General features: G+C 40.8%; 1 protein-coding gene across 4 annotated transcripts in view; it reads left to right on the top strand.

Moving 5' to 3' along the window:
* Positions 1 to 27,808, top strand: part of LOC141108129 (phosphatidylinositol-binding clathrin assembly protein-like) — a 147,957-nt gene that overhangs the window by 57,791 nt on the left and 62,358 nt on the right. For all 4 annotated transcript variants that reach the window (XM_073599401.1, XM_073599400.1, XM_073599399.1 and 1 more), the window contains exons 5-11: positions 17 to 110; positions 2,040 to 2,151; positions 3,357 to 3,463; positions 4,011 to 4,052; positions 7,448 to 7,533; positions 8,679 to 8,802; positions 23,643 to 23,773. In XM_073599401.1, the coding sequence (XP_073455502.1) occupies positions 17 to 110; positions 2,040 to 2,151; positions 3,357 to 3,463; positions 4,011 to 4,052; positions 7,448 to 7,533; positions 8,679 to 8,802; positions 23,643 to 23,773 (696 nt within the window). The remainder of the gene's footprint in view (positions 1 to 16; positions 111 to 2,039; positions 2,152 to 3,356; positions 3,464 to 4,010; positions 4,053 to 7,447; positions 7,534 to 8,678; positions 8,803 to 23,642; positions 23,774 to 27,808) is intronic.

The following is a 27,808-nucleotide window of genomic DNA, read 5'->3' as shown; positions in this document are numbered from 1 at the left end:
TTTCTCTGTGTTTTAGGATAGATGGGGTGATGAGAACTATGGCCACAGAAAAGCTGTTGAAAACTCTTCCAATCATTCAGAACCAACTGGATGCATTACTAGATTTTGATGTAAGTGTGTGTGTGTGTATGTATGTACAGTACTGTGCAAAAGTTTTAGGCAGGTGTGAAGATATGCTGCAAAGAAAAAATGTTTTAATTGCTTATTTTTTATCAATTTAAAAAATGAGCAAACAGAAGAAAAATCTTAATCCAATGAAAATTTGGTGTGTGGCTTCAAACCAACATCAATTCTTACATTTGCACACTTAGTGCAAGTGTACAAAGTCAGGGATTTTGTAGGATTATAGTCAGGTGAATGAATAACCAATGATACCAAGCAGGTTTTAATGATCATCATTCATATATAGGTTGAAACAGTCATTAAAAACAGCTGTGTAGTAGAAGGCTGGTGAGGAACAGCCAAACTCTGCCACAAATATGAGGGTATAGAAGACCGTTTCATGTCACAGGTCATACACCATGGCAAGACTGAGCACAGCAACAAGACACAAGGTAGTTATACTGCATCAGCAAGGTCTCTCCCAGGCAAAGATTTCAAAGCTGACCGGGGTTTCAAGACATGCTGTTCAAGCTCTTTTGAAAAAGCACAAAGAAACGGGCAACGTTGAGGACTGTAGATGCAGTGGTCGGCCAAGGAAATTTAATGTGGCAGATGAGACACCTCATGCTTATTTCCCTTTGACATCAGAAGATGTCTAGCAGTTCCATCAGCACAGAACTGTCAGAAACCGATGTGATCCAGGTACACCCATCTACTGTCTACAAGGCTAAGCGACTCAATGCAAACATAGGGACTAGGATGCAGTTAAAATGACAGCAGGTGCTCTCGACTGAATTTGAAATATTTGGCTGTAGTAGTTTGTTTGCTGGAGAGCATTACAATAATGAATTTCTGCAAGCAACAGTGAAGCATGGTGGAGGTTACTTGCGAATTTGGAGCTGCATTTCTGCAAATAGAATCGGAGGTTTGATTTAAAAGGATCAATAGTGTCCTCAATGCTGAGAAATACAAGCAGATACTTATCCATCATGCCATACCATCATGAAGACCCCCAATTTATTCTGCAGCAGGACAACGACCTCAAACATACAGCCAATGTCATTAGGAACTATCTTCAGTGTAAAGAACAGGGAGTCCTGGAAGTGAGGATTTGGCCCCTACAGAGCCTTGATCTCAACATCAAAGTCAGTCTGGGATTACATGAAGGGACAAAATGATTTAATGCGGCCTACATCCACAATAGATCTGTGATTAGTGCGCCAAAGATATTTGGAGCAACCTACCTGCCCAGTTCCTTCAAAAACGGTGTGTAAGTGTATGTAGAAGAGTTGATGCTGTTTTGAATACAAAAGGTGGTCACACCAAATGTGATTATATATTCGATTTAGATTTCTCTCATTTTTAATTTACAGCATTGTTTCACACTTGCACAGTAGTGTATGTATACCCTTTGTGTGTGCATGTATGTGTGTGATAGATATAATCTATCTCTCCCTGTTGTATAAGGTTGGATAATGTAAAATCACAGCTTTGTTCCCAAGTTTGAATCCTCAGAATGAGCATTATGTTGGTTATAGAAAATAGAACTATGTTGTACTCTATTCTAATGAGGGCTATACCTGGGTATTCTTATGCAAGACCGCTAGCAATAATCCCTATGTAGTCATCGTTCCCCCACCCTGACGGGAGCATACAATGGCTCAGCAGGAGGGATTCCCCTGTAAACACTGTCTGTTGATGGGAGAATCAAGCAAATTTCTTTCCTCCAATTGCTCTATCTATGGCCGGCCTTCGTATTATGTTATTTATATATCAGTATTGGTAGTTCATTTATAAGTCTGTAACCTAATGTGACCACAGCCTTCCTTGTGGCTGATAGTTGCCATACTTTTGCATACTTTAATATGAGGCTTTTTTTTGTTCTACCATTTTACTTTCATGTTTTCTGAATTCTTTTTTTTTTTTTTCATTTAAAGGCAAATCCAAACGAATTAACGAATGGTGTCATAAATACAGGCTTCATGCTTCTGTTCAAGGATTCTATAAGGTTGTTTGCTGCCTACAATGAAGGTGTTATTAATTTGCTAGGTATGTTTGGCTCAAGTTTTATTGCCATGTTTTATAAAAAGTTTCTTCTTTAAGGCTGGCCATACACTATACAATTTTCTTCTACAGTTTTCGATTAGACTTACCAAATTCATATAAGGTCAAACCTAAATGCTTTCAGTTTGTATGCAATCAGGCAGGCCCTTGTGCAACATGGTTGAAGGTAAATCTAAAGGAAATTAAATAAAAAAATTGTATAATGTATAGCTTTCATTTTAAGCAGCTGGTGGATGTGTGTAAAATTATACTCCTGAATTATACTCTGACACATGCTCAACTGCATGTAGAACATTCACTTTTAAATTTTCTGGAAAGAGCGATGGCTGGAAGCAAAACCATAAATGAAAATAAAATGGCGGGGTGGGAGTGGTAGAGAACTTTCAGCTGTGTTGATGTGTAAAGAGCATCCTTGTAGGTGTTCTTGTGCCTGCTACTCTCTGCAGAAGATTGTCAGCTTAGAGTCTACACATTATGGGATGCTTATTTATTTAATATGGTTCACTCAATAGCCAGAGTCTTATCTCTGTGTACAGCTTAAGGGGTTTATGCACACGGACTAAAATAGACATTTTTTATGCCCAATATATATATCTCCCAGTGCTTTCCCATCCCAGGGAGATGCACGTGCTGCTTATAGCCCCTAAATTTGGATGAAAGACTGTACATCATGACCTTACTCTTGTAAAAACACCTGCTTCTCTGCATCAGCTTTACCCGTGCATGCGCATTCGGAAAAAAATGTATGCGCAGTAAATGCTGATGCAAAGAAGCACAGGAGGCAAGCTTCTGTTTTTAGGACAAGTGACAGTGGTGAGCACATGGCTGGTGACAGAGATGGGGGTACTGAGTATCACTGCACTCTAGGGGGGGAAACAAAGCCCTGCTGACGGGAGTCACATTGCAGTCACTCCTGTCAGTGAGAGGCAGGGAGAAGAGATTTGCTGTAGTCACGAGCATTGAAGGAGGTGACAAGGGATCTAGAGTGCAGGAGGTCTTGGGAGGAGTAGAGAGGATGGTTTAAGTGACATTTTGAGATGAGGTTGGTGATGCAGTTGTGGGTGTCTTTGTATGTTGTTGATTTTAACCCTGGTTTATGAGTGTACTTACCCTTTTCACATTTCAGTTTTTACTTCCATTGAAACAGTTTTAATCCCAATATATTTGTGTGCCATTTTTACTTCCTGTAGAAAAGTACTTTGACATGAAGAAGAACCAGTGTAAAGAAGCATTAGATATCTATAAGAAATTTCTAGCCCGTATGACCAAACTGTCAGAGTTCCTTAAAGTGGCAGAGGTAAGTCCAGTCAGTCATGCACCAAAGGGGCCTTATTTAGCTCTTGGCACTGGTACAGTAGCATGGATTGTGCATGACGATACAATTTGAATGCTGCAAAAAGAATCTTGGTTTGCAAACTGTCATTGAACACAAAGCTACTACCACCTAAGTAATGCTTATCCTGCTTAATACCATTGTCATCCTTTAGGTTTGTCTTGTGGCCAACAGCAACCTTTGTTTTGTTATTTTTATATAACATTTCTTGCCGAAATGTAAAGTTTGATTACTCTATTTCATACTTGTATTGAATTGCATTAGCAGCAGTTGCATGATATTTACAGTTCAACGATTGGCATATGCGTGCAAGTTTTAAATTGCCTGATTACTTTTGTAACGCTTGTGATATTTGTGGTTAGCAAGTGCCACTGTACCAGTCCATTACCTTAGTAAAGTCCCTTTTTCCATCATAATATGTGTGTGTAAACATTCAGAACCCACAGCACTCTCCATTGCCACTGCATGAAATAATGTACACTTTTCTTTTCCCCCTTTATTGTGAACTCAGCAAGTTGGAATTGATCAGGGTGATATTCCAGATCTTACTCAGGTCAGTGTGCATTTCACATTCATCTATATATTATCATTTCCAATTCCTTCCTCTGTTTGTTGCTTTAGCCATAAACCATTCTCCTGAGAAGCTTTCTCTTCCATATAATTTTTATATATGGAAACTATTCATGTGAACTGGTGAACTCGTATGTCATCATCAACTGGGGGGGGTTCGGGTCGTAACTGTTCCATGATTTTTCATTCTAACACAGTGTCACGTTCTTCCGGTAAGAATGCATAAGACTGGGCCTGGTCAAAATGTATTGTCAACAGGTAGCTGAGGATTGAGATGTGTTTTGTAAAAGTTTATAGCAGTGAGCCAAATACTTAAAGCTACTATGCCTCTCTGAGATGCAGATTCATGATTTGTTTATTGACTGATATAAGTGTATTCTAGGTAAAGCTACAAGGTGTGTGTGTGTGTGTGTGTGTGTGTGTGTGTGTGTGTTTTTTTTATCTGAACATGGTTACCACCAAAAAAATGATACATGTGAACTATAACTCTGTACTGGAGATCTACAGGAAACATATAGAAAACTGATCTATATTTGGGTTTGTTTCCTTCATTGTTAGGGCAGAACATAAAGGTGTCTCTTTTTCAGCTAGTCCATTCTTAAGTAGTTTTTTGATCCCATGATACAGCATTGGGGGTGAGTCATACAGCCGTGTGAGTACAGTGTCAAGAACATTGTCCCATCTGCGATGGGTGTGGCCAGGGTTTACGTTCTGCTGTTAACAGGAAGCCTGTGCAAATCAATAACAGGATGACACCATTCACAACTGATGTATTTGATTAATCCGGCTAGGGACAGATGAGCAGACTGTGTCCAAGGACTACAAATTGTCCCTAACTGAAGGTAATCACTCCATGTGCAATTACATGTGCAGAACTGCAGAGCCTCTCAACCTGCCATTGATTTGTAAAGTCTGAAACTAGATAGCAATACACTGATCTGGGTGTTGTATCAAAATGAGTGGCTGTGTGAATGAACAGTGATCATATTAATGAAAATAAAGAAATGTTTTATAATCCTAAAGTGGAATTAACCCTCTCGCTGCCAGGCCCTGTGCTCCACTTTTAAACTCAAGTGGCCAGACCATTTTTTCCTTAGAGCTTTCAGAGTTTGTAAAAGACACCCCACCCCACACCATACATTGTCTGAAAGTAAATGACCAGTAGAATAAAAAAAAGGTCCTACTGATTTTTAAGGCTCCGCAATATTTGCACAAATATTTATCAAAACAATATTTTTGCTAAAAATGCACTACAATCATCATTAGCAGATACAAACACAGCAAATTTTACAAAATTCCCGCTAAATTCCTACTAAATATGAAAGCGTAATCTGTATTGTGTTAATAAATAACAAATATTTGTAAATTTTCAATTGCGCCTTTTTGCGAAATGGTTGAATTTGAACATATGCAAAAATGTAAAGAATCAAATTTCTCTAAAATTCTTTCATTTTTAATTTACAGCTTTCAGAGTTTTGTAAAAGACCCCCCCTAAGCCATACATTTCCTGAAAGATCATGACCCATAGAAAAGCATAACAAATAGAGGTATAGTCAGAAACCTGTTAGGCTATCATTCCAAATACAATGTATAAATCTAATCTAACCCCCCAGAGGATGTTATCAGCCATAAGCAACAAAAGTCAATGTGTGGAAAAGTTGAATATATATAAAATAATTTGTACAAAATTTATTTTTACCAACAATAAAAAATGATTCACACTGGAATAACACGAATAATAAAGGAATGGTTTTCCACAATGCCTGTTGATATTACAATAGTCTCTCATGGACCAATCAAACAGGAATCAACCGACACATTTTCCAAAATTAATTTCTTTCTTCAGGGGTGTAAAATATGCAGAATATTATCACTGGTGTGGTGGATCACAATTTATAAACAGCCATCGGGCATTAAAAACCAAAGGTTAACATCCATGATGCTGACCGGAAATCACACCAGCAGTCGCACCCCAAACAAATCTGGTCAAGCAGAGGTCACCAAAGTCAACTGCAAATATAAAGAAGCCCCAAGCAAGCTAACTGAGTTCTGCAGGAGCCTGAGATTTCACCCACAGGTTGCTAAATTTGGGTGCAATGTTCTTCAGGCTCCTTAGAAAAAATAAAATAAATGCATTTTTTTACCTGCAAAAAAATGTGCATTTATTATTTTTTTTTTTATTAAAGGTGAATTTCTCATTAAAAAAATTAATTATTTTATTTGCAAGTTTATGCCATAAAGTGCAAGAGTGCAATACATACTAGCACATTATGACAGGCTTACCTGTCAAAAGATGCCCTCCAGTGCTGGGGCAGTTCCATCTTCTCCCGGTCTTCCTTCTGGGTTTGGTCTGTTCAGTCTTTTTAATGGCTAGCCCATGATGACATCACTCCCGCGCATGCACAGGGCAGCTACTTCATCACCACACAGATCTGGTGCTGTAAATGTACTCTAAGCTGCTGCTGAGTAAGGTGGAAGCATAACAAGTGATCATTAAGGCCTCTAATGTCATAAAAAAACCCTGCCTGTCAGTGTTTTAATACCACTTTAAAGGAGCGTTTTTATACAGTGGATGGACAGACTAGTGTATGTTCCAGATCAGTCGGTGGTAGTTATAGGGCTTTTTGTAGGGCTTTTTTTTTTTTTGGCCAGATCATATGCTACCTGTTGACAATGATAGAAAAAGTTACCAGGTGTAAATGTTATAGACAGATTATATACCTGGCTATTGGAATATGTACAACCCTGAAATAAGTGTATACGGGCCTTTTTATTTATTTATTTTTTTAAAGGTATTGTTTAGTGATTTTGTGTATATTTTTTTTCTTTATGGCTAGGTCTAAAAAAAAAAAAAAAAAAAAAAAAAGTAAACCTTTTTCCATCTGTTATCACACACCTCATTAGGAGGTTTATACACACAAGAGGGGCTGTAAAGCAAACTTGTGCTGTACTGTCTCTTTAGCTAAGCCATAGTCATGTATTGCATATCATGATTGTCTGTAAAACAAAGATTTTGTGTGTGTGTGTATATAATCTATAGAAAACAGTTAAAGTTATTCCAAACAATAATGGTGGATGTAACTGACCTACATAATTGGAATATGGTCAAGGCTCATTGATTTTAGCTATTCATGTCCCAGAGAGGGTATTGCTACATGTCTATGTGATTTAAGTAATCTCCGAGAACTTGTGCTGCTTTATGTAGCAAGTTATTCAGCTGTATATAAAATGTATGTATTGCTTGTAAGGAACAGCTATATAGAAACATATGCCCTGGTATCTAGTTGGAATTCATGTAAAAAACGTGGACTTTTGTTTAAGACTGCACTTTTATTTCCAGTGTTTGGTTATCACTAACTGGCAACTATTCCTCTTCAGGCACCCAGCAGTTTGCTGGAGGCACTTGAACAGCACTTGGCATCCCTTGAAGGTAAAAAGACAAAGGAACTGTCAGCTGCTAGCAGGTGAGTTGCACTGTAACATAGTTTGTTTGGTCACTAAAATATATGTTGAGTTCAGTTGAATATAATAAAATCCCTTCTAGGAGATAGTTATTCAACTGTGTTAGGCCTTGTTTACATTTGTGTTTGGGGGTGGTAAATGCATGCAATTGAGCCACGTTTTACTGCCCCCATCCGCTCCCCTTAAGCTGCAAAGGCAGCAGGTGGGGGCATACACATGCATACCAAATATTCTCCCCCATTGCAGGTCACACTTCAAGCACCCACAACTGCATGCAATACATGCTGTGAGGAGGTGACAAACCAGGTGATGTCAAATGCTCTCTAAAGAGCGATCCACGGTAGATGCAGATAATGCAAATGTAAACAGGTGGTTGTAAAGGGAAAAGGTTTGTTACCTCGAATATGTAAAGTTATGCTTAAATTGACAGCTCTATATATGTACCTGTAATAGATAAATAAATTAAGGTAAAAAAAAACCTTTCAGTGGTGGCACCCCCCCTTAAATAGAGCCCAGCTCTTGATCCAGCGCTGTTCTGTCTGCAGCAGCTCTTCTGCCCTCTCTCATAGGCTTGACTGAGCTCAAGGGAGCGATTGGGTCCTGCTGCTGTCAGTCAAAACGTCTGAGCAGGGGGGCAGGGTCGAGCGGTGCTATATGTTTCAAAATGGGCACACACAGCCCGGCTCAGAATTGAGCCCACACAAATACCCCCATAGCAGGTGTAGGACCCCAGAAGATGAGGTTTAGGGACACTTTTTTATATAAAACAATTACACAGAGCAGGTAAGTATACAGTGTTTGTTGTTTAAAAAAAAAAGCTTTAAAGCAGTTTTTGCAGATTCATACCTTTTTTAAACCATACAGATTACAGAAGTCTCCAGGTAGCCATATTGCATTTCACCCCCTATTCTGTAAAATCAGTGCTGATTAAAATAGAAAGGTAATGTTTATTAACATGCAGTTAAAATTACTTGTTTTGTAGTTCTGTTTTTTTTTTTTTTTTCTCAAAATTGGAGTTTTGCTTTGATGAAAAATTGGTAACTGTAGTGTTGGATTCAAGATTACTTTTTTCTTGCTTTCAAATTTACATTTAACCTATGAGGAAGAAATATTGTGCAATGATATGTATTTTTTTTTATCTCGTTAGAGCCAGCACATTATCCAGTGCAGTATCTTCTCTAGCTTCCACTGGTTTATCATTTTCTAGAATGGATGAAAAAGAAAAGCAACTGGCTCTGGAAGAGGAGCAGGCAAGATTACAAGCACTTAAGGTAATACCAAGAAAGCAATATACCACCTTAGTCACAGGGTGTAACATGTTCCCACTCTGCTGTCTCTAGTAACAGCAAATGGGGGATCTTCTCCTCCCACTCGAAAGGTACTATTTGTAAAAAATTTGGCCGTGCGGGGCTCTGCTTGCCTGGCCGCACCAATCAGTCACAGAGTTCTGTAAATGGGAATCTACAAGTACCGACAGCCTTTGTGGCTGTCGGCTTTTAGTTCTTTGTCTCTTCCTGTAAGTGTGTATCTGCCTGCCCGTATGAGGTACGAGCAGACAGATACACTGACAAGTCTGCAGGAGTCCTGTATGGCACCTGCGATCTACTAATCATGGGTGCAATGCTTTACAGGCTCCAAGTAAAAATAAATAAATGAACTTTTTTTTTTTTTTTTTTTAACTGCAAAAAGGTGTGCATTTATCATTCTCCTTCCCTTTTCTTTGTACCAAAAAAAAAAAAAAAAAAGTTTCATTCTTTTTTTAAAAGATGATCCTTTAAATGTTATTTTTTCCTTGATTTGCGTGATAAAACGCAGGACAAATATCATGCAACATAAAAGACTGCAACAGCCACTATTTTGTTCTCCGGGCCTGTCGTTAAAAAAAAAAAATATATATATATATATATATATATATATATATATATATATATGTATATGTTTGGGGGCTGTAAGTAATTTTCTAGCAAAAACCAAAATGCATATTTTTTTCTTTGCTGATTTTGAGAGTGGTTAAGCTATTTTAACATACCAGCATACCAGTTGATCTTTACAATTTCATATATGGGGCCTTAATTCAATCACTTTAAAAAAAAAAAAAAAAACTTTTGTTTATATAAGCAGAGAACTGGACAAAACACAAACATGCAGTTCTAATTTGCTGTGCATTTTGTAATATTAATACTACTACAAATATGTTAGTAAACAATTTCTCCTATTTGTCCTAAATGCAGGGACCACAAATATGGTTAGGTTTTGATACATACATTAGTGCTGTGTGGTTGATAAGCAAGTGTGTGTACATTTTTAGACGTCTAGATATTAGACGTTACTAGTATTGGACTGGCTGTAATTCAGATGCTTAAAAATCAGGGAGAACATTTTTCTGCCTCAAACACTAACCTATTTATTAACTGACTAACTAGCTAACCTGTTACCTGACATATTAATTTTGTTGTTAGCTTTATCAATTTTTATCTTTTTTTTTTTTTTTTTCTGTGACTTCCTGTTATATCTCCTCACCTCACAGCTGTAGCTGTTGTGAATAAGAAGAGATATGATGTGACATGCAGTAGAGGAGGTTTGTGTACCATCACCATGATTGGTAACCACTTAGTAGGTACTGATCCTACTACTACATTCCACCATGGCACAGGGCAGCATGCACGCAGAGATTAGAGCCATCTTGTCAGCATTCTGCAGGTGGGGAAAAAGGACCGTAACCAGTTCAGCTCTTTGGGTGTACTATGTATGTCCAAAGAGTGAACCAGTAGCAGCCATCAGCCTGTGTGGATTTTGTAGAGCCAGCGACCGGCTTCAAAGTGAAAGTGATGCGGCAGCTCCATAGCTGCCGACCACTTTCACACAGCCGAACGCATGGTGCCGCCCGTTGTCCTCCCGTGATTCCCGGGCTGCCCTGTGCTTACCAACGCCCAGGAACACATCCGCCGGTGGAGGGAGAGAGACTGCAGTGAGACCGTGTCAAATCCATGCCTCGATCTCGCATGCAAACAGTGAAACCAGAAGTGATGTCACTTCCTGTTTCATATGCACCCTTTCCTGACCAGAACAGCCAGGAGACATCTAACCAAGCCAGTCTGTACTTGGTTAGATGGTGTGAAGGGCAGGGGAGACATTGGGGTCTATTAAACCCCTTATGTCTCCAAAAGGAGTACCTGTCACCCCTTGTGATGGCAATTACATTAAAAAAAGGAAAAAAATAAATAAAACGATAAAATATATTGCAATTAAAAAAAAAAATTGCAAAACCCCCGTTGCCCAGTAAACCGCAGTCTCACCACACTTGTGACATCGACGCGAACATCAGAACGAGAACAATAATTTTTTGCACAGCTCCTAGTTAATTGATGAACTGCAACTGCTTTTAAGGCATCACCTATGGTGAGTTTTTGGCGATATTGCAGGCGCACATAATATCTATTTCATCAGTGCAACTGCATCTTTTATATTTTAACCAAAAATGGGTAATATATGGCGTGGTTTTGCACTAAAACTCATTTTATATTTTTTTTTTCCCGGGAAATTTGCGTTTTAATAAACAGTTGTGCAAATATCACGTCAAACAAAAATTTGCAACTATCACCTTTTTATTCTACAGGGCCTCTGCTTTCAGAAAATATATAATGTTCTGGGGGTTTATATAAATTTATTGCCAAAAATTTGGATTTTTACATCTCTGCACCAAAGAAAAAAATAGTTCTGGAGCCGAACTGGTTAATAAAGTGTGTCTGAACTACAGCACAAAAAATAATATATTGCAGATTACCAGTCCTTGGATATGGATCTGCATTAGTGTTTTCCAACTTTCCCTTTTTTTTTTTTTTTACCCGATGATCCTGCCAGTGACACACTTTTTGTCCTAGGGTGACAACGTTTACTTACCTTATTGTATCTGTAGAGAGGCAGTCAGTCACCCTAACACAGGGGTGTCCAAACTTTTTTCAAAGAGGGCCAGATTTAATGAAGTGAACATGCGTGAGGGCCGACCATTTTGCCTGATTTTTTTTTTTTAACCATTAAAATTAAATGCAAATTAAATATTTTATGCAAAGTTTATTGCAAACGGCATACTATTCATTTCATAATATTGATGACAATATATGATGATATATAATATATCTTCTCCGCTCAGGGTAACAATGAGCTCAGGCGTGTTATGTTTAAAACAAAATATATATAAATCTCTATGTCTCTAAATCACAAGTCTATGTGTCCGAGCCCGCAAGGAAGTTGACAGCGTGCAGCACCACCACCAATCACAGGCACTGTGACATTTCCCTGATCTCTGCATCTGCAGTCCGCTCATGCAGAGATCAGGAATATTCACAGTGCCTGTGATTGGCTCTTCTCTCTGTCAGCTTCATAGCGGCTCTGGCACATCAACTTCTGAACACGCCCAGCCACAAGCCCCAGCTCATACTAACAATGAGTGGCGCAGCGCTCGGGATTTTTCAGGCTAAAGAAGATAGATATATTAATAGCATAAAAAACATAACACGCTCCTGTGTGTGTGTGTGTGTGTGTGTGTGTGTGTGTGTGTATATATATATATATATATATATATATATATATATATATATATATTGCAAATTCCAAGTGGGGGCCACATCAAACTGGAACGCAGGCTGGACTTTGGACATGCCTGCCCTAACACCTTCCTCATGCCTACTTCTAACACCCTAGAGAATGAAATGGAGGTAATTTCAGTGCTTTCTGTCACACTGTATTTGCGGAACAGTCTTACAAGCGCACTTTTTTTTTTTTAAAATACAATTTTTTGCATTAAAAAAATAAGACAACAGTAAAATTAGCCCAATTTTTTTTATATTGTGAAAGATAATGTTACACCGAGTAAATTGATAACCAACATGTCCATGTCACACTTCAAAATTACGCCCGCTCGTGGAATGGCGACAAACTTTTACCCAAAAAATCTCCATAGGCGTCGTTTAACAAAATTCTACAGGCTGCATGTTTTGAGTTAGAGGAGGTCTAGGGCTGGAATTATTGCTCTCGGTCGAACAATCGCAGTGATATCTCACGTATGGTTTGAGCACCATATTCATATGTGGGCGCTACTCACGTATGCGATCTGCACGCAAGCTCGGCGGGATGGGGCGCGTTTAACAAAAAAAATTTATTTTTTTATTTTTATAATTTTCCTTTTTTTTTTTTTTTTTTTTTTTTTACACTGTTCTTTTGACGTCGCTTCCGCCCTTCAATGGTATGGGGATCGGTGGGAGCCATCTTCCCCTCCCCCATCTCCATATCTAACAGGGAGAAGGATCCCATTGCCTCCGCCGCTACCGACTGTTCCAGTAAGCGGTGGAGGGCACTGGAGAGTGGCGGGAGGGGGGACCTCTGCCGATAAAAGTGATCTCGTGTTGAAACCGCCACTTTTATCTAAAACTGGACCGTTAAGTGCCGGTTCACACGGGAGCGACTTGTCAGGCGACCTAGACGCAAGTCGCTCCAACTTAGAAAAAGGTTCCTGTACTTCTTTTGGGGCGACTTGAGTCGACTTGCATAGACTTCTATATAGAAGTCGTTTTGCAAGTCGCCGCCCCTGTCGTGTGCAGGTCGCCTCGGTGAGGCGACCTGCAAGTCGTGCCGCCCCTAGTGTGAACCGAGCCTTACTGAAGAAGAGGATCCCGGGGTTATGGCAGCTAGCTGCTGCCATAACAACGATATACCTCTTCAAAGTGCCAACGTATATCATCGTGAGCTGGTCCCGAAGTGGTTAATTATAAGACTGCAGCACAGATAGAAGGCACAGGAAGTTTCAGCTAAATGATAGCAGAATGGTAAAGTTTTGAAGAGCCCTGAGGGCTCTTTTTTTTTTTTTTGTTCAATAAGTTTTTATTGAATATTATTCGAACATTGTACAGTATTGAAATACAAATATGGGGGTAAGGTACATAAACCCCATTAAACAAATACCATGAAAATGTTTTCCTACTTATGACATAACCCAACATACATATGTTTTTGAATTTCTTTTTAGAAAACCGTAATATAAGGCCGATCATTACTTCTAACTTCTGTGTACTCTCCAATATTGGGGTACCATCATATCTTATATTAGTACAAGGCATCCATAATACCTATTCCATTTAGGAAACATTTCTTACCACATACTGTACTCAAAGTAAAGTGGACAGTGAAAAGAAAAGCAGAAAAAGGGGGGGGGGGGGTGGGGTAGAAGAGAAAATGAACGTAGGGGGAGAAGGGGGGGGGGGACAAAAAGGGTATCTTCCAGCCTTAGCAGAATTCCTTCTATAATTCCAGGTATTTTTAACTACTTTCTCTATTGAGACATTGTTTCTGCATACTCTGCTGAGAACTTAAATGCGAACCAACAGGACCATATTTTATTAGCCAATTCAGATTTATTTTGTAATGTGAGCGTGCTGCTTACCATGTGGTAGATACGATCAACCTCGTTTAGCCATTGGCGCAACGTGGGGATAGTTTGTAGTTTCCAATATTTTGGTATAAGCATTTTAGCCGCGTTTAGGAGATGGGGTGTAATAGATTTTTTTATATGCTCCCGTTGGTTCAATTGTGCAATGAAATAGTATTACCCACGGATCATTGACAACTTCACTCCCCTGAATTTTTTTAATCCAGAGCAAAATGTTGGACCAATATGGTTTGATTAGGGGGCACCCCCACCAGATATGGGCATGAGTCCCTCTTTCCTCACAACCTCTCCAACAAAGATCTGATTTGGTTGGGAAAGTTCTATGGAGCACTGCAGGAGTATAATGCCATCTTGTCAAAAGTTTATAATTTGCTTCAGCTGCTTTTGAGGATATTGAGGAAATATGAGAAAGCTGCAGTATGGTGGTGCGTTGAATGTCCGTTAATGGACTTTGACATTCTTGTTCCCATTTGTGGAGAAAAGGCAGTTGTATTGATGGGGATAAAGACAGTAGAGCTTGATAAAAGAATGAGATGGGTTTCTCTGGTGGTTGGTCCCCCGCTAGCAAGCACTCTATTGGATTCAGCTCTGTTTCAGATCGTAAAGGCAGCGGGAGGGATTTGACAAATTGTGATAATTGGTGATATTTCCAATAGTCCATGAATGAAATTGGGGTCGTTGTTATCAGGCGGGTAATGGGGAGGATTCCTGCATCTGTGATCACTTGATGTAATAAAAGCGGAGATTCCGATATCCAGCTGCTAAACCTCGAATCCATATTTCCTGGGGGAAAATAATCATCACCAGAAAGTGGCATGAGTGGGGAATTGTAGCGCCAATTTTGTGATTTACCCAGCGAGTCCCATGCTGCTAGGGTTGATTTTGTGAGTGGCGAGGTTGTACTTGCTAGCTTATGAAATCTGTTTGGTACCCAGATTAAAGAGAACGGTATTGTGCCACTTAATTCAATTTCCAATTGCACCCATAGTTTGGAGTTCCTATGGTATTTCCAGTCTGATATCCGGTTTAATATAATTGCGAGGTAATAGCTCTTAAAGTCCGGAATCGCTAAACCTCCCTCACGCTTATGCTCGATGAGAAATTTATAAGCGAGTCTGGGCCGTCTGCGGTTCCAAACATACTTACAGATCATAGATTGTACTAGTCTAAAAAAAACAGGTGGAATTTTATACGGTATCATCTGGAACATAAAGAGCAGCCTGGGCAACATGTTCATCTTCACTATGCTAATTCGACCTAGCCATGTATGAGCTAGTTGGGTCCACCTTTGCAGGTCTGATTTTGTAGAATTCAATAGTGGTATGTAATTTCTGTGGAAAAGCGAGGATGGGTTAGATGTCAGTTGTATTCCTAGGTATTTTAGTGAATGGGGCTGCCAGCTAAAAGGAAAGGATTGTTTTAGCGTTGCAGCCATGTTATGAGGGATAGACACATTTAAGATTTCCGACTTGGATATGTTAATTTTAAAGTTAGCTAAGGTTCCGAATTTGTTAAAGGGGTTGTTGAACATAAAATAAAATATCGTCTGCGTATGCTGCATATTTATGCTCCGTTGAGCCTATTTTTATGCCATGGATGTTGGGGTCGTGGCGAATCGTTGCTACGGAAAGGGCGGATAGTATCGGCGAGAGAGGACAGCCCTGACGGGTGCCATTATAGAGGGAGAAGGATTCACTCGATGTACCATTAATTCGCAGTTGAGCAGAGGGAGACTGGTATAATGCTGAAATTCTGGCTAACATGTGTGGTCCCAATCCCAAGTGCGATAGCTTTGTCATCAAGAACTCCCAGTCCACCCTATCAAACGCTTTTTCAGCATCCGTAGATAAGAGGAGGGTGGGCTGGGAGTTCCGTCGCGCATAGGAAATCAGGGATAGTGTTCTAAGGGAGTTATCCCTCGCCTCCCTACCTGGGATAAATCCCGTTTGATCCTTAGTGACCCATTGAGGGAGTAGGGGTAACAGACGGATTGCAATGGCTTTTGCATATATTTTAGCATCTAAGTTCAACAGGGAAATTGGCCGATAGCTACCGCAAAGGCTCGGGTCCTTCCCTGGTTTGGGGAGAACTGTAATATGGGCGTGGAGAGTCTCCGGACGGAAGGCCCCCCTACCCCCCCAGCGGAGATCGAATCAGCATACGATGTTAGATGTGGGAGCAAAATCCCTGAAAATGCACGGTAGTATGCGACTGTGAAGCCGTCAGGGCCTGGAGCTTTACCATTACATTAGCCATAGATTTCAATGCTTTCTCAAGCTCTGCAGAGGAACCCCCCCCTCCAGAGCCTCAAACACCTGAGCGGGAAGTTTGGGTAAATTGGCCTGTGTGAGGTAGTTTTTGATAAGTGTATCTCTGGATGTGCCTTCTGTTACACCTTTGCCAACATTATAAAGTTGATAAAAGGAGCGAAATTCTTTCGTGATTTTGCACGTTTTGTGTAAGAAGACATCTGCTGGTGTTTTTATTTTAGATATATAGGAAGCTGATTTCTTTTGTTTTAGTGAGCGGGCTAGCAAGCAACTAGGTTTGTTACCCCATTCGTAGAAGTGTTGTGATATTATACGCAATCTGGCTGTATTTTCTGTGTGGAATAGTGCTTTCAATTCTTCTCTTTTCTGTGTGAGAGAGTGTAGAATCTGTGGGGAATTAGAGAGTTTATGATTTTTCTTGAGGGCACTTATATCTTTAATAAGTTGAAATTGTGTATGTGTTCTTTGTTCTTTCTTTTTTTTTTCCTAGAGCCTAATTCAATCAGCTTTCCCCTAATGTAGGCTTTATGGGCCTCCCAAAGAACTCCTAGGGACGTATCTGGGGATGTGTTCTCTCGGAAATATTCAGATAGGCCTCTCTCCACTTCTACCCTATCCACCTCTTCAGAGATGAGTGAATCATTCAACCTCCAATTTGCAGTTTTATTTGGTAGAGACCGAATATGTAGTTGCATACTAATTGGGGCATGATCAGATATCGTTGCAGTTTCAATGTGAGAGCTAGTGACCGACTCCAAATGGTAATGGTTTATAAAAAAATAATCTATTCTCGAATGAGAATTGTGAAGGTGCGAGTAGTGCGTATAGTCTTTTTCACACGGATGCATTATCCTCCACACATCTATAAGTTGTGATTCATGCAGTTGTTTTCGTAAAAATGTAAGACGTTTATGAGGAATACTAGATCTACCTTGGGAGGTGTCTAGGGAGGGTTCCAAGGGAGTGTTAAAATCTCCTGCTACTATAATGCATCCGTGTGAAAAATCCCTTAGTTTCGTTAAAGTGGAAGCCAAGAAGCTGGCTTGTCCCTGATTAGGGGCGTAAACCGTGGCTAAAGTACATGGTAAGTTGCCCAGACTGCCCTTCAAGAACAAATATCTACCTAGTGGATCTGCAAGAGTATCCTCCAAAATAAGAGGATCCCGTCCGGAATTCAATGGCCACTCCTTTTGCTTTTGTGACATCAGAGAGGCTATAGTACCATGTTGGATAATAGTGAGCATAAAGCTTAACTGAGGTTGTGTGCGTGAGATGGGTTTCCTGGAGGAATACAATGTCTCCATGTAAGCGATTAAGTTCTCTATATAGTGAATGCCTTTTGCCAGGGGCATATAGTCCGCGTACGTTAAGGGAAATTAACTTAATCGTGGCCATTGGATACTTTTAGGATACTCAACCTCTACTCTTATTCTGCCAGGCTGGTAAGAAAGGGAGGAATAGCAATAGAAAAGGGAGAGAAAAGGAAGAGAGAAATCAAGAGAAAAAATACAAGAACATCTATGTACACATTTCTTTTGTGCACGCAAAGCCTTGCGGTGCCACATGCGGGATGACGAGAAGCCTGGCCACCCAGAGCGTCCACCCCTTGAAGGGGGAGACGCTGTGGAACACCGGGATCGCCACCCCCCCCCCCCCCCCCCCCCCCGCACTGGGGAGCGGAGTAAACGCAGGACCCAGACCACGCATGCCAAAACTCGACATACGTCATCTGCGCGATCTGGCGCCGACGCATGAAACAGCATATAAGTTTAACAGTGTGAACCATAACTTTAACTATAGACCTGAAATAGTTTCCAGACTGGGTGCAGAGATCGAACAGCTTGCTTGAAAGATCTCTTTCATATTTAACCAGTCTATGAAAATAAAAATAAAAAATAATCCGCGGATAAGCCCAAAAAACTAAAAAGAGAAAAACAGAAACAAAAAATGGGCATCCGGTTTTCGAAACTCAAGGGAATTTGTCAAAATTACCGACCATTAGGCTGAGCAGTGATTTGCATATTAGCGTGTTCAGCCCACTTGAGGAGAAGCACCCGATGTGGTTGATTGTCGGTTTCTGGAAACTTTCAGCCACTTAACTTCCGAAGATGCAGGGAGTGCGGGAATGGTGTCTTGCCATCCGGGAAGTTCTGGAGGGTCTATAATAAGATCCATACAGAATGCATCCATATCTTCTGGGAACCGGAGGATAGCAGTTTTACCATCCCTGTGTGCTATAAGGGCGGCCGGGAACCCCCATCGGTAAATAATTGATGCTACTCTCAATTTTTCTGTGAGGGGTTTGAGTGCTCTACGTCTTTCCAACGTTTCCCTGGCAAGATCAGGAAAGAAGGACAGGGTAACTCCGTCAAATTCCAGTGTAGCTGCTTCTCTTGCTTTGCGCATTATGAGTTCTTTTTCCGCAAAATAATGCACTCTGCAGATGATATCTCTAGGGGTATCAGAGGCCATGTTGCGAGGACGGAGTGCTCTGTGGACCCTGTCTAGCTTCAAGGGGTGGTCTGCAGGGTTTCCCAGGAGGCTGTTGAAGATTCCTCGTACCGAGGCTGTTAGGTCATCGTCCCTTGTTGCCTCCGGTAACCTCCTAATGCGAATGTTGTTTCTCCTGTTGCGATTTTCTTGATCCTCGATCTTGTATAAAGCCATGCTGTGCGCCAGATTGAGGTTGCGGGTGGAGGTTTGTAGATCCCTAATGGCTGCTGCGTGTCTATCGAGGCGCTGTTCAGTCTCCTCCACACGTTCTAGTACCTGAGCTAGATCCGCTCTCACACCTGATAACTCTTTTTTGATCACCCTCTCCAGACCATGTAGCATAGAGACTAGGTCAGACTTCGTGTGGAGTCCGCTCATTAGCTCCGCCACTCCCGTGTGTCTGATCGGGCTTCCCTCATCGTCGGAGCCTCCTGAGGATACTGGAGAGCGGCGCTTGGAGTCCAGCCTGTGACGAGAGGCAGAGCTTACCCCCGATCCACATGGCGAGCGGCCTAATCCATCTGCTTCAGCGGGGTCCTCCGATTCCGTAGCGAGGAACCGCTTAATAGTGTTTTTGGGGGTCCCCTTTTTAGGCTGAGCCTTGCCCGCTCTCTTCCCCATACTTGCCATCCGTGTGGAAGTGCTAAAAAGTGCTGTTAAAGGCTAATGAAGAAGGTGCCGGAGCTCACATGAGAAGCGTCCTCACCGTCTCATGGCCAAGCCACGCCCCCCCTGAGGGCTCTTTTAACTGTACGTAGTAAATGACGGACAGGATAAAAATAGACTTGACTGTGTAAATTGTTGAGGTGATGTTTAACGGCTTCAGCCCCGGAAGATTTTACCTCCTTCCTGACCAGAGCACTTTTAGCGATTCGGCACTGCGTCGCTTTAACTGACAATTGCGCGGTCGTGCAATGTTGCACCAAACAAAATTGACTATAGCTTTATTTTGGTGGTATTTAATCACCTCTGCGGTTTTTATTTTTTGTGCTATAAACAAAAAGAGTGACAATTTTGAAAAAAACGCTATATTTTTTACTTTTTGCTATAGTAAATATCCCCCAAAAATATATATAAAATTTTTTTTATCCTTAGTTTAGGCCGATATGTATTCTTCTACATATTTTTGTTAAAAAAAATAGCACTAAGCATATATTGATTGGTTTGCGCAAAAGTTATAGCCTCTACAAAATAGGGGATAGTTTAATGGCATTTTTATTATTAATTTATTTTTTACTAGTAATTGCGGCGAGCTGCGATTTTTATTGGGACTGCGACATTATGGCGGACACATTGGACAATTTTGACACATTTTTGGGACCATTGGCATTTCTACAGCGATCAGTGCTATAAAAATGCATTGTTTACTGCAAAAATGTCACTGGCAGGGAAGGGGTTAACACTAGGGGGCGATAAAGGGGTTAATTGTGTTCTCTAGTGTGTGTTATAACTGATAGGGGGAAGGGACTGTGTAGGGGATATGACAGATCGCTGTTCATACTTTGTATGAGCAGACGATCAGTCACTTCTCCCCTCAGAGAACCGGAAACTGTGTGTTTACACACACAGATCGCGGTTCTCGGTGTGCCACGAGCGATCGCGGGAGCCCGGCGGTGATCACGACCGCCGGGCACTCGCATCGGCTCCGTGGGCACGCGCGCGCCCCTAGTGGTCACAGTGCGAAGAGACGTTGCATAATGTCGTTTCGCCCAGCTGTGCCATTCTGCCGCAGTATAACTGCTGCGGTTGGTCGGCATGTGGTTAAATTGCGTTTCTACATTTGCAGCCAAATTGGGATAACGCCTACGTTTTTCACATGTTCCAATTCGCATAACTTAAAACACAATTTTAAATTGCTGCTTACCTTTTTTTAGCTTGCATAAAATCCTGCCTAGTTTTTCCCTTCTGTACAGTTGGAACCATATATATTTGGACACAGGCACAATTTTAGTTTTTTCAGGTATTTACCAAAACATATTTAAGCTATAGTTCTATAATGGATATGGGCACACTCTCAGGTTTAATTTGAGGGCATGTACATCAAAATCTAAGGAAGGGTTTAGGAATTGCAGCTCTTAAGAATAGTCAACCCCCCCTTTTTCAAGAGACCAAAAGTAATTGGACAAATGAATCAAAAGCTGTTTCATGGCCAGGTGTGGGCTACTCCTTCGTTATTTCTTCATCAGTTAAGCAGGTAAAATGTCTGGGGTTGATTCTAAGTGTGGTATTTGCATTTGCAATCTATTGCTGTGAACCTACATCATGTGTTCAAAGGAGCTGTCCATGCAAGTGAAACAGGCCATTGTAAGGCTTTAAAAACCAAAACAAATCCATCCGAAAGATATCAGCAACATTAGTAGTGGCCAAATCAACAGTTTGGTACATTCTGAGGAAAGAAGTACGCACTGTTGAGCTCAGCAACATTAAAAAAGGTCTGGACATCCATGGAAGACAACAGTGGTGGATGATCGCAGGATCCACTCTATGGTAACGAAAAACCCATTCACACCATCCAGACAAGTGAACGACACTCTCCAGGGAGGTGGGCGTATCACTGTCAAAGTCTACAATCAAGATAAGACTTCACAAGAGCAAATAACAGAGGGTTCACCACAAGTTGCAAACCATTCATAAACCTGAAGAATATAAAAGCCAGATTAGACTTTGTCAAAAAAAGCCAGACAAGTTCTGGAAAAGCATTCTTTGGACGAATGAAAGGGGCCATACACACTATAAAAAAGATTTCTTTAGATTTTTCCTTTAGATTTATCAAAACCATATAATAGGTCAAGCCTTACCAGTTTCAATTTATATGCAGTCAGGCAGGCCCTTGCACTACATGGTTTTGGTAAGTATAAAGGAAATCAAACAACAAAAGTTGTATAGTGTGTATCCAGCTTAAAGTGACACTAAAGTTACATTTTTTTTTTTTTTAAATAACAAACCTATCATACTTACCTCCACTGTGCAGCTCGTTTTGCACAGAGTGGCCCCGAGCCTCGTCTTCTGGGATCCCACGGCAGCTCTCTCAGCATTAGATTTCCCCCTGGGAAAAGCGCTCTCCCGGGGGGTTACCTTGCGGGGAGCGCTCCCGAGTCCAGCATTCGGCGTCCATAGACACCGAATGCAGGACTCGGCCCTGCCCCCCCGGTGGCCACGTAATTGGTTTTGATTGACAGAAGCAGGAGCCAATGGCTGCGATGCTATCAATCTATCCAATCAACAGCTGAGAACCCCCTAGCCGAGAGACGGCGCATTTGAGTTTGAGGGTTCAGGTAAGTAAAACGGGGGGCTGGGGGCCGGTCACTGCCAGGTTTTTGGGATGCATTAAGGCAAAAAACACGACGGTTTACAACTTCTGTACCAGAATGACGGGAAGAAAAGTGTGGAGTAGGCTTGGAACAGCTCATGATCCAAAGCACACAGCATCATCTCTAAATTATGGTGGAGGCAGAATGATGGCATGCATGGCTTCCAGTGGCACTGGGTCATTGGTGTTTATTGATGATGTGACAGAAGACAGAAGCAGTCGGATAAATTCTGCAGTGTTTAGAGATATACTGTCAGCCCAGATTCAGCCAAATGCAGCAAAGTTGATTGGACGGCTCTGCACAGTACAGATAAACAATGATCCAAAACACACTGCAAAAGCAACTCAGGAGCTTTTTGAAGGCAACGAAGTGGAATATTCTGCAATGGCCGAGTCAGTCACCTGATCTCAACCCAGTTGATCGTGCATTTTACTTGCTGAAGGCAAAACTAACTAAGAACTAAAAACTAACTAAGAACCACTGAAGAGAGCTGCAGTTAGAGCTTGGCAAGGCATCAGAAAGGCGGAAACCCAGCCTTTGGTAATGTCCATGAGTTCCAGTCATTGCCAGTAAAGAATTCTCAACAATATATTAAAAATGAACATTTTATTTATGATTATATTCATTTGTCCAATTACATGTAAGCCTCTGAAAATGGAGGGACTGTGTATAAAAATGGTTGCAGTTTCATAAAATTTGTACTTGATACTTATGTTCAACCCCTTGAATTAAAGATGAAAGTCTGCACTTCAAATTCATTTGTATTGTTTCATTTTAATTTTATTCTGGTGGCATACAGAGCCAAAAGTATAAAAATTGTGCCTGTGTCCAGATGTATATGGACCTAACTTATAATGCTATGAATGGGGCTGGAGAGTCTCCCATATTTTAATCCTGTCTGTACTGTGCTGGCAGATCTAATTATCAGTTTTAAACCAGATGTGTACACTGTCTATTGTATTTTAATACACTTAAAAATAACTGCCCCTTAGTCTGTCTATATAATGCTATGTATAAACCTGCTCCAAAGAAATTACTAAAAAAGATTCAGAATATTCTTTTAAATTGTGGTTCGCTATGCTGTTTGAGTGGGAACACATAATAAACATATAGCGTGGAATCCTCAAATCCTATAATATTAGATTGATAAAATTGTGATTTGTTGATAATATTTTACATGGTTTACTTAGACTGAAAAGTAACATCTATTACTGTGATTGTCCTTTTAAAACAAATCTATAATAGTCTCATTGATTTTTACAAGTATGCCATTTGTTTATCTGGCTGTTTGCCTAGTATAGGAAATCAAATCTGGCTTTCTTGCCTAAGAATGTGGACAGCACTGCCCTGTGTAATGCCTGCATATTCATTATGCACAACAAGGACTTGTTTTCTTCTGTCAAGAAAGGGAGGAAGAAATGTTTGATAACCTTTTTGATAACTTTGTTCAGGTCTGCCAACATTCATAACTTAAAATAACACACTTTTTAGCACGCTCTTCATATTCTGTTCTTCGTGAAAGTCATGCTAGCTTTCTCTAATATACTTGACGTTACCTCAGTGTTATGCATTAATATGAATTCTCTTACTTTTAGGAGCAACGACTGAGAGAAATTTCTGTGTCAAATTCTACTTCTACATCAGCCTCACCTAGCACTTTATCTGGGAAAAGTGTCAATACCACAGCTGTTGATTTGTTCTCAACACCTGCACCAACGACAAACAGGTGAGCTATTGCCTTCTATGGGTTTTATCATTGTACCCCAATCTGGTTGATTTGTCTTCATCAGGCTGTGCTACGTGTTTTAGCTGTTAACTTTCTGGAGAAATCCAGAGCAGCATAGCTGGTTATTTGTATCCAATTCTGGTTTCTCCCTAAGTAAAGTTGGTCCCGGAGTCATCTGTTTTTTCTACTGCTTGCCCATAAACGCATGCTGTTGCAATACAAGCATGTATGTTTATAGAAAGCCCTTTAGGCAGTACGATTGGGTTTAAACATCTGATTGCTTTCTAAGATCTATGACTAACATAAAATTTCATGATATTTTATCTATGTTTGTAACAAATCAAAGTAAATATTCTGTCTAGGGCTGCAACTAACGATTCTTTTCATGATTTCAATTAATCAGTTAAGTGTGGCATATATTTTTTATATGGTTAGAGAGCAAAATCTCTAATCCACTCTGAGAATAACAGACAGAAGAGATATACTGTATATACTATTAGAGGTTGAATCTGGTAAATATCATCAGACTCAGATCTTTTTTTAAAGAAAAAAAAAGGTTAAAGACTGTTTTGCAGATTTTCAAACAGAACTGTAATATATTATATGCTGGCCATACAAAAACAATGTTTTCCTTCAAAAAAAAAAAAATGTAATTTTAACCACTTGCCGCCCGCCATATAGCAGAATGACGTCGGCAAAGTGGTATCAATATCCTGACTGGACGTCATATGACGTCCTCAGGATATTGAGCCACTGCGCGCCCCCGGGGGCGCGCATCGCGGCGATCGTTGTTGTCTGTTGTTGTCTGACACCCCGTAACACCGATCTAGGTAAAGAGTCTCTGACGGAGACTCTTTACAATGTGATCAGCCGTGTCCAATCACGGCTGATCACGATGTAAATAGGAAGAGCCGGTGATCGGAGTAGAGGAGAGCCGATCGGCTGCTCTCCTGACAGGGGGGGGTCTGTGCTGATTGTTTATCAGCACAGCCCCCCCTCGGATCCTACCCAGGACCACCAGGGAAGCCGCCCAGGACCACCAGGGAAACCAGCCACACTGGACCACCAGGTATGCCCCCTAGACCCCCAGGGAAATACTGATCTCTGCAAAGGCAGCTGCCAATCAATGCCCAGGCAGCTGCCAATCAGTGCCCACTCCCATGCCTACCACTGCCAGTTCCACCAGGGATGCCCATCAGTGCCACCCATCAGTGCCGCCTATCAGTGCCCATCAGTGCCACCCATAAGAACCCATCTGTGCAGCCTTTCAGTGCCACCCATAAGTGCCCATCAGTGCCGCCTATCAATGCCCATCAGTGCCGCCTACCAGTGCCGCCTACCAGTGCCGCATATCAGTGCCTGCTCATTGGTGCCACCTCATAGCTGCCGCCTTATCAGTGCCGCCTTATCAGTGCCCATCAGTGAAGGAGAAAACTTACTTATTTACAAAATTTTTAAACAAAAGCAAAACTTTTATTTTTTTCAGAATTTTCGGTCTTTTTTTATCTGTTTCGCAAAAAATAAAAACCGCAGAGGTGATCAAATACCACCAAAAGAAAGCTATATTTGTGAGAACAAAATGATAAAAATTTAGTTTGGGTACAGTGATGGATGACCGCGCAATTGTCATTCAAACTGCGACAGCACTGAAAGCTGAAAATTGGTCTGGGCAGGAAGGTGTCTATGTGCCCTGTATTGAAGTGGTTAAGAACGTTCATTTGATTTTCGAATCGTTAGTGGGGTCAAATGGACGTTCGTTTTCAACCACAGTGACAGGAAAATTTAGAAATAGAAAACTGCTTGATCAAAAAAAATTTTCAGACAGTGTATGTGATGTGGTTTTCGTTCAGATATTGCACTCATTTTAAAACAGAATGTTAAAAGCAAGTGAAAATTTTCAAACATTATTTCATTCAGCAAATGTACAAAGATTTTTCATATGAATATTCTAATCTGAAAATTGATCCATGTGGTCAGCATAAGGCTCGGTACACACCTATGCAGTTTGCTTTTGATCTGTTTCTACACTGCTTTTTGCTGTGCGTGAAGTACAGTATAGAGTGCCCCAATAGCAAGGTAAAGAAAACTTCTGCCTTTTAGAACCACTCACTTCCTGCCCAGGACTACATGTCCCATGAGGCATTGCTCCTCACACATTCACAAGTTCTCAGGCATTTACTGACATTTATGGATGATGTACAGAGCTGTATGTGTGCTGCACTGTATTTCCCAATATGTAAACAAATAATGCATTCTGTATGTAGGCCAACTAATCGGCTGGCCGATTAATCGATTATGAAAACAGTAATCGATTAGTTGTCGATTCACCACTTGCTGACCGCCGCACACTGATGTACGTCCTAGTTAGCTGCCATAACCCCAGTAAGTATCCCCGTTTTCGCGCGGCGGTCGGCTACAAGATAAAAGTGGTCTCTGCGGCGGATTTGCCGCAAGATCACTTTTATCGGTGGCTGGAGAGCCCCCCCCCCCGCCGCTTACCAGAGCCGTCAGTAGCGGTGGAGGCAATCGCGTCTGTCCTCTTGCTGTGCCTGGAGACGAGGGGAAGATGGCGCCCACTCGTCTCCATGACACTGCAGGGCGGAAGCGACGTCAAAACGTCACTTCCACCCATACGTCTTAAAGGCATATTTATTTTTTTTAAATGACTTTTTTTTTTAATTTTTTTTTAATTGAATTTTAGTGTAAATATGAGATCTGAGGTCTTTTTGACCCCAGATCTCATATTTAAGTGGGCCTGTCTTGCTTTTTTTTATTACAAGGGATGTTTACAGTGTAAAATAAATAAAATCATATAAAATAAATAAAAATTTTTTAAAAATTAACGCCCCGTCCCGACGAGCTCGCGTGCAGAAGCGAACGCATACGTGAGTAGCGCCCACATATGAAAACGGTGGTCAGACCACACATGTGAGGTATCGCTGCGATCGGTAGAGTGAGAGCAATAATTCTAGCCCTAGTCCTCCTCTGTAACGCAAAACATGCAACCTGTAGAATTTTTCGCCTATGAAGAGGGTAAAAGTTTGACGCCATTCCACGAGCGGGCACAATTTTGAAGCGTGACATGTTGGGTATCAATTTACTCGGCGTAACATTATCTTTCACAATATAAAAAAATTGGGCTAACTTTACTGTTGTCTTATTTTTTTATTCAAAAAAGTGAATTTTTTCCAAAAAAAAGCACGCTTGTAAGACCGCTGCGCAAATACGGTGTGAAAAAAAGTATTGCAATGACCGCTATTTTATTCTCTATGGTGTTAGAACCCGCAAACATTATATATTGTTTTTTTTCTAAGTAATTTTCTAGCAAAAAAAACTGTTAAAACATGTAAACACCTAAATTCCAAAACGAGGCTGGTCCTTAAGTGGTTACTCGATTAGTTGTTTCAGCCCTAATTCTGTAACTAGTGTTTTGCACAAATTAATAACTATGCACTTCAAGGATCAGTGGATGCAGATGAAAGATGTTTTATGTAAAGATCCTACTGATAATGCAAATATGTGTATAAAAATCAATAATATGTTATTGTCATTGTATGAAAACATACATCGAAATTTGCATTTCTAGAATAATCAACAGTGTTCCACAATACTGATAACCTATATGAACTTTAATAATAAACATAGAGTCTCTCTAGTTTTCAAAAGTAACCAATTACTCCTAATTATGTAGCAATTCGGCCATACCACAGTTCAATAAAAACAGTTCCTTTAGGCCCCTTTCACACTTGTACAACTTGTCCTAAGATTTGGAACTGCGAAGTCGCATGACAAGTCGTTCCCCATGATTTCCAATGACTACCATTCATATTACTACGACTTCAAGTCCTGCCGACTTTTATCTTACTTCAGCCCATTGGATATCACTGAAGTTGGATCGCTGTATTACCTGATCCGACTTTGGCATGTGACTTGTGCGGTAAAGATCTTGAAGGGGAACTCCACGGCAAATTAAAAAAAAAAAACGGCATGGGTTCCCCCTCCGAGAGCTTAACAGGCCCTTCAGTCTGGTATGGA

This window comes from Aquarana catesbeiana, linkage group LG09 (genome assembly GCF_042186555.1).
Source record: "Aquarana catesbeiana isolate 2022-GZ linkage group LG09, ASM4218655v1, whole genome shotgun sequence".
Taxonomy (NCBI): Eukaryota; Metazoa; Chordata; class Amphibia; order Anura; family Ranidae; genus Aquarana; species Aquarana catesbeiana.
The sequence above is the reverse complement of the archived record's forward strand: the minus strand, read 5'-3'. Positions and strand labels throughout refer to the sequence as shown.